This window comes from Dipodomys ordii, unplaced genomic scaffold, assembly GCF_000151885.1.
Source record: "Dipodomys ordii isolate 6190 unplaced genomic scaffold, Dord_2.0 Scaffold65, whole genome shotgun sequence".
NCBI classification, from domain to species: domain Eukaryota; kingdom Metazoa; phylum Chordata; class Mammalia; order Rodentia; family Heteromyidae; genus Dipodomys; species Dipodomys ordii.
In genome coordinates this window covers 4,981,896-4,995,505 of record NW_012267281.1, presented here as the reverse complement: position 1 = coordinate 4,995,505, position 13,610 = coordinate 4,981,896, and the positions used below count along the sequence as shown (strand labels likewise).

Sequence of the window (13,610 nt, the reverse complement as noted above, 5' to 3'; positions counted from 1 at the left end):
AAGGGCAAATATAACAAGAGAACTGGACTCTTAATTAGTGTGCCTGAAAGGCCTCAAGGAGGTCACTTTTAAAAAAGTGATACAGATTATTTATACCTGTCATAGTATAGTTTAACCGGACTTCATGCTGTGTGTGGAAATAAAGAACAAAACAAAAAAACACAGCCCTAAACCATTCTGTTGGATTAAATCAAGAATGCTTACCTTGTTTTCATTGAAATTAGCAATAACTACTCCAACAAAAAGGGTCAGTCCAATCATGCAACCCAGGAATACAAAAACGTGAATATAGATTCCGTGGATCTGCGTAAATGAAAAATGTGATTATTCATCAAAGTAAATGAAAGGCATATTGGAAGTATTCAACAGGTGAGCTGTGCATACTCACCGGCCCCACACGGTGAATAATTACGTCCCTCACTTCTACCCAGCCTTTCAAAGACAGAACTTCAAACAATGCCAGCATAGCGTTGCCCACATTGTCAAAATTAAAGTTCCGAGGGTTAGCCCTGCAATTCAGAAAGAAGGAGGCTATGTGAAACTTTAATGGAGGCCCATACTGTGGGTATAGACTTTCTTCAATCTTTGGGAAGCTTGGGCTACATGGCTTTGTTTGCTGAATCTTTGCAGCACATTAATCAGTTATAATCAACTATTGATTTCACCAATAAATGATGGATATTCTTAAATTTTTCTCAGTCCTGGGGCATGAACTCAGAGTCTTGAGTTCTTGCTTATCTTCTCAAGGATAGCAACTCTACCATTTGAGCCATACTTTCACTTCCCGCTTTTTGCTGGTTAACCGGAGACAACAGTCTCATGGAGTCTACTGCTTGGGCTGGCTTAGAACCTCAGTCTGCATATCTCAGCCACCTGAGTAGCTAGGATTACACATGTGAGACATGAGTGCCTTTAATAGAAAGCAAAAGGCTCAACAATCAAAGGTATGCACTCGTACTGCTTCATCTTGCTGACACGAAGGACTGGAAAGATAATATATATTTGCACACTGAACTTGAATTCTGAAATGGTTATATAATGAAACTCCCTGACAGCATGACTTTTAATTCCCTGTGATATTATAGAAAGCCCACAAGAACAGAATTTGGTTAATTGATTCCACATTGTATGGTTATAAGCACTATGGATTAAAGCAATGATGGATTAAGAGAGGTGAGATGCAAGAGTAGGTCATTGCAGGTTTGTTTCCAAATAATTCTCTCCTAGTGGGACTCTTCAGTTTATTTTGTCTCATGAGTGTGGAATATTCTCAATGGATCCTTCTTATGACACCAAAGAATAGTTTGTTGTCTATTCCTGCAGTGGTTTCTTGAGTCTTAGTTTGGCCCCATCAATGGGAGAAAAGGGTTACTTAATTTCATTTCTTTTAGAAAAAATATCCTTCAGTAACTGCACAAAGGGCTTTCAATTCAACATGTCAGTTTGTGAATACAGCACATTTGATCATTTCTTGATGTTTCTGTCCACTTATACTTCTTTTCTTTCCCATTATACAAGTTATATCTTCTTTACCTTCATTAATTGCTGTGGGTCTTAGCTACTTGCAATGTTTGTTCCTTTCCTCGTTGGTTAAAGATTATTTTAAATAATCCAAATGTCTCAGCAATTAAGCACGGAAAACTAAGGATTATCTCTTGGATGAAGATTTGATTTCTGAGTTGCAGACTAGAGTAGACTTAGTGGATCCCATTTCTATTACATTTTAATCATGTTTCCTAGTTTCCTTATCAAAGTTTAATCTTCATGAAAGGCAATACTCAGGAATATCTGGTTCAGAATTTTGTAATCTTTTATTATAGTTTTTAACAAAATAGACAATAATGAGATTCATCTTTATAAGTTTTTTAAAGTATTAAAATATTTGGAAATCTAATCAGAAAATAAAAAATTGAAACTGACTTGCTCCTAAGGGCTTAAGGCTGATTGGAAGAGACATTTCCTTTATAGTACGAAAGCTCTGCTCAGAAATTCAGATTTTTGGAATTCTGATTTATATTTTTATATAAAGTACAAATATATTCTTTTGAAGTTTTCCAACAATCCATCTTTGGTGAAGATTCCAATTAAAGTTAATGTCTCTCACAGTAAATAGCAGTTAAAGGATTATATGTGTGCTTCACTTTGCTTTTAAAAAGGACATTTTTAAGCAAGTGACAAGTTCCTAATCTGATGTTGAACTTTCGTACTCATCTATTTTCTTCATGTAGAAGTGATTTTCAGCCAAATCTGCAATGGAAATGACTTTCTTTTAAACATACTTGAACAGTTAGAATATGTTAAAAATATACTTTTAGACTAAGCCAAGAAAAACAAAATATAGTATCACAGACTTACACAGTCCAAAGAATATATCACATTTGTTTTTTTTAAAAAGACTTTTTTATATATACAAGAAATTTGTCTGTTCTTTGCGTATGCTAGCATAATTCAATAGCCTGAAATTTTCCCTATGACAATTGAGGACTTTAATAGTTCCCAAGTATACTGGACTGTAATCATTTTACATCTTACTCTTGAGTTGGAAGGCTGTTTAAATATATTTTTCCCCCTTCAGGTTAGCTTTACTGATTCTAATCTTGTCTATCTTACCAATTTGGAACACTAAGACATTAGTTCTGGCCTCAAAATGTGTCAGTTGTTAGCTCCTTGAGGGAGTTGCTCCAAATCCCTTGAAATCACAATAAAGGGGCCACTCTTCCTCTGGAGAAGAGGAAAATCATGACTTAGGATGCCCTTGTATGTGGAAATGCAGAGAATGGCTGTGTCCAAAATGGCACCCTGTCTTACATATGTCATCTCTTCAATGTAAACAAGCCAGAGATTTTGTACCTCCTAGAATACATATCCTTTTGCCTTGAACTTTTCAACAACCTTGCCCTTCCCTTCCACCTGTCACACTCCTTTCCATTCCACCGATTCCTATTTGTTGTTTTTTAATTTTTTATTGTGATAAGTGATTACATAAATTTCACAAATTTCATAGTCTTGTGAGATAGTCATACTTATTTTAAGTCACAAACACATTCTAACCTTCATAGGGCAAATTGTCTTTATCATGGTCTACAAAGTTTGTGAATTCTATGAGCCTTAACAATAGTTATTTCTTCCACATGAGGTGATATGTATATTTCTTTCCTTTTGTTTAGTGTCAGCTATTCCCTCTTTCCCTCTCATTTCCCTCCTATTTGTTCTTTTAAAAGTTAGCTGAAGTGTCCAAGTTTCTCCTGTATTCTGTGCATCTCACCTTTGCCTTTTGTAGGAAACAGGCAGATATTCCACAAAACTAAAGAATCTAAGTCTGAGGAATCACCCACATTCTCCTACCTTCCCTAGATCCATTCACAGACCCTAATAGTCCATATTTGAATTTGAAACCCCACAAAACTTTATCTCCATCTAGAAAGTAACTTGAAATTACCTAGAGATAACTGTGTGCTTAGGAGTTTGTTCTTGTGGCATCAAAGCCTTTAGCATATTATATTGCGATTTGCTGTAATTGTATTTAATCTTCTCCCCTACACTTGGGACTTGTCAGGGACAAAGTCCATAAGTTATTCATGGATGAATTGTGACAAGCATTCACACCTGGTGGATAATAGGCCCTCATCAAATACATTCATCATAAAACCCATACTTTGTTTTTTCTCATGCATGTCATTTTCCTATATTCCAGATCCCTGTTCAAAATAAGACACAATAGTTATAATATGCGATATGTTTAATCCTTTTTACCAAGGTGATTTTTATCTCATCAAATCAGAATGACTCAGAAGAAAATGAATTTATTCATCTGAAGAGAAAATATAGAAACCAGAATGAGTCCTGAATTAGATAGTGCATATTTATGTGCTGATTATAAATTCCAAATCATTCCCCTAGGCATATTCCCAAATATAAGTTATTCTCTTAATCATAATTTACCCAATATAAAATTTCAGCTTCTACCTCATTGGATTACTAAAGATAAAAATTGTAAAAATAGTCATGCCTCCAGTGGGCACTTATTAGACTGAAGATTTTTACTTTACTATCAGATAGATCATAATACCCTATATAAGGGAACAAAAAAAAACTGTGTTGTTGCTTAAGGAATGCCTCTCCATTTGCTTTTGCTTTCAAAATGCTATTGAACTTAAAACTGCCAGTAATACTTTACCTATAATACAGCATTTCAATTAAATTTGATTTTAAAAATCACATGTAAGTGATTTGATAAAATAGAGTGAATGTCAGTCACATTGTACAATTTGGGACACATTTGTTTTTCTGTGACATTGCCTTCCAGGCCAGGGAGTTCTTTCCTGATATCTTGGAAGGTCCCAGAGCTTGCTGGTTACTTTGAACCGTAAGAATAGTCAAGATCAGAATCCTCCTTCTGAGGTTGTAGTTCTCAAATGCAGAGTCTCTAGCCTGGAGTTCACGTCCTCACCACCTGCTTTATTGAGTTCACACTTCAGGCTACTATATACCTCAATTAGTCACCTCCGGGCCAGGTATCAGCCATCTAACTCAGTGTGTACATCTCAGAGCTTTCTGAAATCATTCAAACTAGCCAATCCTCAGTCAGTTTGCTCTGCCTCTGTTCCTTTCCATGTAAACCACAATATGGGCTTTCCTCTTTGTTGTCCTCTCTCCCTTTGGTGACAAGTCTGGTGCTCATCTTATCCCCTCCTCTCGAAACTGTGAGTTATAAACTACATTTCCAAAGGTCGTCGTTGCCTGATATCAAGGCTGACCTTGATCTACCCCAAATTTCCCATCACAACCTTGTGTTTTAAATCAAGAGTGCCCGGCTGCACCATTCCCATGGTGAGCATGCAGTCTTTGGGTGAGTTTCCACTCTTGCTTTCTGAAACACACCAATGGCTTTTTGTCAGTGATGCCCACTTTCCTCAGTACTTAGCACTTTGCAGCAGAGTTCCATCCAAGGTCGCTCAGACCAGGTAGCTCTAAACCTGGCTCTCCCGAGAGACAAGGTAACTCTTGCAAAGCGGTGAAGAGCAGCTTGCTGTCAGAACCTATCTTCTTGCCTTGCTAAGGTCTGGCATTCAGTGTTCCTCCTTTGGGACCTGTCTAGGTTAGGGCAGTCAGCACCTCGACCTTTCTCCACAACCAGGAAGTGCCCACAGTGCTCTCATTTGCTTCCAGAATGCTATCCTTGGCTAGTTTCCCATTGCATACGCATAGTGGCTGATGGGGTCGATAACTTCTTAGTAAGTTCTGCTGAACTGGTCCACTTTAGGATGTAAGGACATTTTACTTCTGATTGGCCTAAGCTTTTAGGCTTTATACCAAATCCCCAAAACAGCAGGGGAAAGATTCTATTGGATTCCCTGATATAAATAAGTTATTTATGATCTCATGAAATTTCATCGCACAAAAACAAGCTTTTACGCTTTTTCATTTTTATTTGAATAGAAAATTGACTGCTTTTCTAGTAATATTGGAATGAAGATGCCCTTGGTTGTTATAATCCTCTTCATCCAAGCTTAAGTCATACAACCAGTATTAATCTTTTCCCACACTTGTTAGGTGCTGTTTTCTTTAAAAGCCAATATGCATCATAATTGGCTTACAAAAGTGCATTTCGGATTGAGGGAAATGCCAAATAAGTAACAATGAATTCTAGGCAAGAGCTGGATAAAATGCTTTTCCTTTTTTGAAAGTTTTGATGTTTACAAGAAAACATCAGTTGTAACAAAAGGGGTTTCTGTGGTTCACTCATTTTCCTAAGAGGTGAGAAAAAAGTAATTAAAAAGTAATTGAAAAGGGAAATGAAGTTAGTAGACCATTTAGTTCATCAACCAAGCAGAGATTCCACTTAAAGGTCATTAATAAAATAGATGAGAAAAAAGGTGTTGGGTACTTCTACTTTTCATTCAAAATACTTTGAAAACTCATTTTTGAGGAAAATGTATTTCAAAGAGAGAAGGAGAAATAAACAATCATGTTACTGATTCTTCCCATCCAGCTTTTCAATCATGGAAATCCATCAATATAAGTGGGCTTTAAAATTGAAATAGCTTTATAATTTAGCATACTCTACAATAGTTCTAAGGACATCAGATCCTATGCTAAGGATAACATTTAGAGTGAGTTTAGCTTTCATGTGCTCGCTTTAAATCTGCTTTGAAAACCTCATTAACTTTAAAGCTATTTGGTTCAGATATGTATACTGTTAGAAAAATACTATTGAGTATTTCATTAGTTTGTGAAGCAACCTGGAAGTCACTGGACACTTACCTTTAAACCCTGTTGCCACCCACGGCTTTACCTCATGTTACTTAAAATACGTTTGACAAGTCTAGCATAATTTCAGTTTCAAACCTTATCATATTGATTGAAACACTTAAACTGACAAGCACAGCATTCTTCAAAATATTGTTTTGTTTTTAATGATAGGCTTACCAAACACGTGGCACCCAAAATCCAGGTTTTTTCTCTCCAGGTCTTAATTTTAAATTTAAGTTCTTGGACACACTTACATTAATCCTGAATATGCCATTACAATCTTCCTATAGGGAGAGGAAGCAAGGGAGATAGAAATCAAGTCAGAAAGTGAAGTCACAAAAGATCAAAGAAATATTTCTTCTATCACATAGCAAAGGTCTTTATTTAAGAGCAATGACAGTTATCTTGCAAATAGCAATCAAGATTCTGGAAAGAGACAGGTGTATGTTGGTCCTAAGATCAACAGTAAGTGGGCAAAGGACCTAAATACATATTTCTCCAAGGAAGATACTCAAATGGCCAACAATCACATGTAAAGATGCCACCAGGGAAATGCAAATCAAAACCACTATGAGACCATATTTCATACTAAGAAAGCCATAGTCAAAAAAGTCAAAAAGCAAAACAAAAACCAGGACACGGAAGGAGAGCTTGGGTCCCCAGACACCATACAGGCAGGGATGTTCAATGCAGCAGATCTACAGAAAAGTAACCTGGCAGTTCCTCAGATGACTAAATAGATTGCAACTCCATGCTGTTATCCACTGAATGCATCGCAAGGTTGAATGCTGAAGGCTTGGTCCTCTGCATGGTGATATGAGAGAAGTCTTGGAGAGAGGAGGCCTAATGGAGGGTGGTTAAAGCAGGGGGGTGCTGATCTCAGAAGTGATTAAGGGTAGTCTTTCAGAGCTCATGCCCATGACAAAACTGAAGTACTGGAGAGGTCTCCCTGGTCTCTGGCTTTCCATCTTCTCCCTGTGAATTTTCTCTTTCACTATGATACCATCTGTCTTCATGGGATACAGCTAGAACCTTCACCAAGAGCTGAGCAGATGGGGCCACCCAATCTTGGACTTTCAGCTTCTAGAACTTTCCTTTGTCATTATAAAGAATCCAACCTCAGGTAATATGGTACACCAATAGAAAGCCAACAGTTACACAATACTCCTGAGAGATTCCACTCCTGCTTATCTAGGAGAGTTCATACAGAATGTGAGTTCCTACAGAAGCTTGTACATGAATGTTTACACTGGCACTATTCATGATGACTCCGAAGTGGAAGGCAATCAAATGTCCACTGGACAAACAGATAAAAACGTACTCTATTAATATAATAGAAAATTGTTCAGCTGTCGAAGGAGATGAAGTATTGACACATTCTATTCATGGATGACCACTGGAAGCCTAAATATGTGAGATAAAAAGCCAATTATATTAGATGATTCCAGTTATATGAAAGCCCAGAATCAGGAAATTTACAGAGACAAAAATGTCGATCAGGGGTCATTTAGGGCTGAAGTGGAATGAAGGTTCCGGGCCTGGGTGACAATGAATAAGAGACGAGGTTCCTTTTTGTAATGCAGCAAATGTTCTGAAAGTGGCCAACCTGTGGTTATAGAGCTCTAAATATGTGAAAAAAAGTACTGAACTGTTTCCTTGAAGGTGGAAGGGTGAAGTAAGACGTTCCAACTCCTTTTCTGTCTATTCTTCTTTTGATTATCTTGGCTCCTTACACTATGATTATACTATTTTGAGTCTAAATCTGGTTGGTAAGCCTATTATATATGGTAAAATTGTTGATCATCATTAGAATATTTCAACAGAAATTCAATTGTAACTTGTTTAATGCAACCTTTGATCCTAAACTCTGTCATCTTGACTCACATTTGTCAGCATGGAACCTAAATATCGCCTTGCTTCCTCTGTTCCTTATGGCCGACCCATTTCTCCATTCCTATTTCAACAACTTAATGACAACTTTATCTCTTTCTGAGTTTCCAATTAAATTCTTGAATGTACAGAAAACTTCAAACTCGAATAACACAGCATTACTATATAATGCATAATTAAACAGGAAGGAAAAGTCATAAATACACAAAGACAATTAGCATCTTGGTATACATCCTTCTAGTGTTTTTTCCAATGCATTCAATTCTTATCCTTCTATGTTGTTTTTCAGTTAAAAATACACTGTAGTTATCTTTTCCCAGCCACAGTTATTCATCCACAATGTCAATTTAAAAGATTGTACTAGGTGCTGAAATGAGGCCCCACAATGCACTTGGCCGTCTCATCCTTACTAATTGTCCTCTGAGAGCACCCAAGCCCCTTTATGACTGCATGAGGCAGTCAGGTATTCTGGTTGAAGACTCAACACATAGATCCGGGCTGCTGAGTGTGAATCTAAGCTTTCTCACTTACTATGTAAGTGATCTTCAGCTAGTTATGTAGTGGCTCTATACCTGTTTTCCTCATTCATAGAGTCTAACAAAAATAAAGGTTACTTCTTTGTACTGTGCAAGAGCACTGAGAAATGTTGGAGTTTTCTTCTTACAAACCCTTAATGGCTTCTTATTTATCACATTGGCAACAAACATAACACACACACACACACACACACACATACACACGCACACACACACACACACACATACACACATCTGTCTGCCTAATGTGCCCTTCTGGTCTTTTTTTTCCAAATGTTTACAACATGGGAGAGAAATAAAGTTACTGATGGATAGGTACTTTTCATAGGCTAACTAATGAAGTCTTTATAAGATCAATGTGTAAAAAGTTTTCTAAAGAAAAAAAATAGATCCAGAGGGATGAAGTGACCGGACCAAGTGATGCATCTATTACAGGATTCTGATCAGGACTCATGTTCTGAGGCCTGTGTTATTCTTGCCCGTGTTGCTTGTCTCTTTGCAGGATGGTTGCATGGTTGCTGCCTTCAGGCATCCTCTGCATGGAGGGCCTCCTGCCTTTGTCATTGCCTTTCTCTACCCGGGGTTGGAAAGTCAACTTCCCACCACGGGACCAGATGGCACATTGTTTCCACTTCTCATTTGCCTGCATATTTTGTCTGCTTGTAACATAAATACATATTCTGATTGGCCAGGAATTATGGTCAGACAGAGGTCGCAACCAACTCCCTTTTCTAGTCCTCTTTTCACTTTATTTGGCACGGTGTCTCTGATGCAACTGGTATTTCATAACTATTTGTCAGAAGGTATCATCAGACTTTGTTTACTAAGCTTAGGTGATGAAGTTCAGGGCTCCATGTGCCTCTCTCATCTCAAAGGACTAGAGGATCGAAATGATAATGTGTGTTTCCAACTGGAAAGCATGACTCAATTAGTCAAGTCTTGCTGCCTTTATACCTAAGCTGTGTGAGCCAACCGCAGGTGAATGTATCTTCCTTCCAGCCCTGGGTTTATCTATTCTGTAGGTGGACAGAAACTCTGAAGTAAAATTTTGGTTCCCTTCATCCATGTGGTGCTCTTGGTCTTGCTCTCTTAACATGGGAATTAGAAAAGATTTCAAGATGGCGAGTACTTCTTACCATGAGATGATGTGTGTGTTGTGTGCTTGTTCATCTACCGGCACTCTCCATCCCCAGCGCGGTCAGTAAGGCATGCCCGAGTTGGTTATGAGTGTATCATGGAAAACCACGATGCTTTCAGACCATTATTAGAAAACGTAGTCACCCACGGTTCCTGGTAGGCTTCAACTTGAAATGTTGTTATTATCTCACTGACTTCTATTCAGTGTGAGTCTAAAATAACTCTTCTTCCTTACACAGGCCTAGGGACTAATGAATCAGCCTTTTATTACTTCCCTCATTTGCTAAATTTGTACTTCATGACCTTCATACTGTGTTGCTTGTTGTGTCTTCTGAGGATTGTGGACGTTTCTGGAATGTCTCTCTTTATCTGGTGTCTTTCCTGAAATCTTCATTTGAACATGATTTGTAATGCATCATGACTAGACACAGCTATTGTTTGTTTTGTATAATAATTAGGGAACTGATGCTTTTTTAATATAATATAAAACATACTAGTTCTATTCATTAGAGCAATGTAGTGCAATGCCCAGCTCTGCTAGGCCTCTCAGAGACAAATATTTAAATTGAATTATTTGAATGGAAGAGTTCATGCAGTAGCTGTACTTGGACTACTTCGCTCAATTTAGAACATAATCCCAAGAGAATGAGACATTGGATGACAGAGCAGAGTTGAACTAAGTATAAATCAAACTTTGTATCAGCAGAGAACATCACAAAGCATGCTTTCCAGTCCCCGGGCCCTACCCCAGCATTGCAAGTCAATCCTTTTTCCAGGAGAATGGGTTGAAGGAACCCATGCCTCTTGTAGGCTTAGCCCACAATTGTAGGCTTAGCCCACAATCCTTCTTCCTAAAGTTCTGCCAGTTGAACAGACAACACCCTGAGGACAATGAAAAGCAACTATGGCAGACAGAAGGAACCTGAATCCAGGAGTGGTCATTTGGAGAATTGCCCAGCTTTATCCAAGATACAATACAACTACATCATGATGTTCGGGTGACTCAAATGTGGGGTGGCTCCAGCAGTTACCTTTTCATTAAAATGAGAAAAGAAATTAAAGTATTAAGTTTGAATCCTTGCTGGCTTTTCTGGGCATTTATGTTCTGCTTCTTTCCTGGAGAGAAGGCTGAGTAAAGAAAGAAAATGGAGTGTGTGACTCAAACTTTGCTGTTTGTTCTTTTCTTTCTCTCTCTCTCTTTTTTTTTTTTTTTTGCCGGGTCCTGTTTTTCTGTTTTTGCTGATATGAGTCTTGTGTGTGCCAACAGAGGCAGCATCAATGTTTAGGGAAGACCTGAAAGTGTCAGGGCTTCCAGCTGTTAGCATCTGGAATACATGGCATTTATATCAATGATGTCAACTGTGGATTGGCTTTGGAATGGAAAGGAAGAGAATTGTCTGAGATGAATATCCATGTACTCGCTACACCCCACCCCCACCCCAGTAGTAGGAATTGAACTCAAAACCTTTTGGTTTGTGGACAAGAGCTCTAATGTTTGGGGGTTCTCAAAGTTGCCTTGGTAGGCATTGGTACCACAAGCTTTCTGAAAGATGGTAAACTGCCTTGAGTTTTAGTTCAAAAGACAGGCAGGAGCAGCTTACCCTTCGGATGATGTTGGGATCATTGCACTTGGCTAGTTTTCCAGCAAAAAGCTGTACTCCAAAACTTGCAAAAACAAGCATTAATGTCAGCAGAAGTATGGAGACCTAAGAAATGGATAAAATAGTAAATCTCTTGGTAAATGATACATATTAGGTTTGTCTTAAATAGTGATATTAAACAAAAAAAATGACTCTCTGGATCATATTGATACCTTCCTCCACCATAGTCATTCAATTAGTCTCATTGAAATTTCAGAAGGAGGGAATTAACAATGGGCTTTGAATTCTTAAGATAAATGCAGATGGCTCTCATCTAAGAAAATGAGGTGAGTTTTTTTTATGATTTTAGGTTTTCTGATTGGAAGGCAATATTTTGCTACATTTTATTTTACAGGACAAAGGACAATATTTAAATAATTTGATTGTGCCCAGTGTTCTCAAAAGGAATTTCTATCCTCATTAGCAGAGCATACATTGGAAGATGGGGGTCTTTGCTTTCATGTGAACATGAAAGTGTGCTCTGTATGGTTAGGAGATAATTTCAGTCCTTAGAAGCAAATCTGTGAATTGACTTGTGCGCCCTCTGCTGGCTATTACTTTTGTATTAGAGAAATTTTGCAAAGGGCAAATGTACTGGCTGACAAATGCAAACATGGACCTTCAGGGGCCTAAAGCTACATAGAAACATCCTCAGAAGAAAAGCACAATAATATTCCCTCTCAAGCCCTTTTAGTAGTCCAATGATTCACCTACATAAACTGTCAGGTGACACTTTTGCTTTCTTTCATGTTCAGCTGTGTGAAAAGCCATAGCTTTGTGCAAAGAAAATAAGCATTTAAAAATATCTTTAAAAGATATATTAGCAACCATATGCCTTTAGTAACACCAAAAATCTTTCCTTAAAATACCTCCCCTGTCAACTAAAACTACAGCTTCTCTCTCACAATAGTGATACAGATTTTCTAGGAAGTACAATAAAAAATAAGCTTATGTAATTCAATGTATGTTTTTCATGTACAAGTTCAACTAATCTATAATTTAAAAATTAACCACTCTTTCAAAAGGCAGAGAGCTTTGGAACAGTGTATGTGCAATGATCCCTTTACTCTGTTTTATCTTCCACTCCATTCTTAGAAAACCATCAATACATGACTAATTAAAAAGAATACGCCTTTCTTCATCACATTTATAATTGTTCTTTACTGTATACTGAGATTGTTGTATGTAAAGTAGACCTGAATGCTGCATCTTGTAAGTGGTTTGTCTGTATTACCGAGATCTCTGGACAAATTCTATGCCATCTGCTTAAGGAAACACACAGAATATGATTATGAGTCCAAATGCATGAATTCATAATTTCATTTATGAAGGGGTAAGGTTGAGTTTTCTTATATATATAAGCCAGGGGACAGAATTGGGCTGTGGTGAATAGGAAAGCAAGGGCAGCTCTAACATACCAGAAAAATTTCCTTGAACCCACTGAAAAGTTCTCGAACCACTTTCCTCATCTGGGGTACCAGCTTGAATATCCGAAGAGGCCTCAGGCAGCGAAGAACCATCAGGAGCTGGGCTCCAGATTCAGCTGGTACATTTTGAGGCATCCAACAAAGAAATATTAAGCTTACCTAGAAGGAAGGTATACAACACCTTCTCAACTTTCTGCCTTTCCCGAGAGCAACTAGCCGTAACTTCTCACTCAGCCAGGCTTTCCTTTGTTGTGTGAAACAAGTGCTCACACGTGGGCACACAGTCTGCTAACCTTGAATGACAAATTCAATGTAGACTCATTATGAGGCCTTTAAGAAAACTCACCATGTGTGTGGAATGAAATGGGGGTACCCACTCTGTGTCTGTGTGACCCCCACAGCTCCTCTTTCTTTTCCTCTTTCTCCTCCTCCTCCTTTTCCCTCTCCTCTTCCTCCTTCTTTTCTGATACCAGGTTTGAACTCAGGGTCTTAGGCTTGCCTGCTCAGCTGGTGCTTGTCCATTTGACTCATGCCTCTAGTCTGGATTTGGAAATATAACTTTTATGTGCCAGGATTGGCTTAAAATAAAACTCTCTATATGTCAGCCTCCTGAGTAGCTCAGAGCAGTGCCCATGTTTGCTCCTTTTTAAACTTACTGCATTTCAGGCACTGCTGGTGTGGAACATAAACTAGCTTTGCTGTTTTTTCTTGTTGTTGTGGGTAGAGCT

General features: G+C 38.1%; 1 protein-coding gene across 1 annotated transcript in view; it reads right to left on the bottom strand.

Moving 5' to 3' along the window:
- Nucleotides 1–13,610, bottom strand: part of Nalcn (sodium leak channel, non selective) — a 211,162-nt gene that overhangs the window by 22,810 nt on the left and 174,742 nt on the right. The window contains exons 25-29 of the mRNA XM_013022975.1: nt 12,874–13,041; nt 11,417–11,521; nt 6,430–6,536; nt 389–509; nt 205–303 (exon numbers count right to left, since the gene is read on the bottom strand). Of these exons, the coding sequence (XP_012878429.1) occupies nt 205–303; nt 389–509; nt 6,430–6,536; nt 11,417–11,521; nt 12,874–13,041 (600 nt within the window). The remainder of the gene's footprint in view (nt 1–204; nt 304–388; nt 510–6,429; nt 6,537–11,416; nt 11,522–12,873; nt 13,042–13,610) is intronic.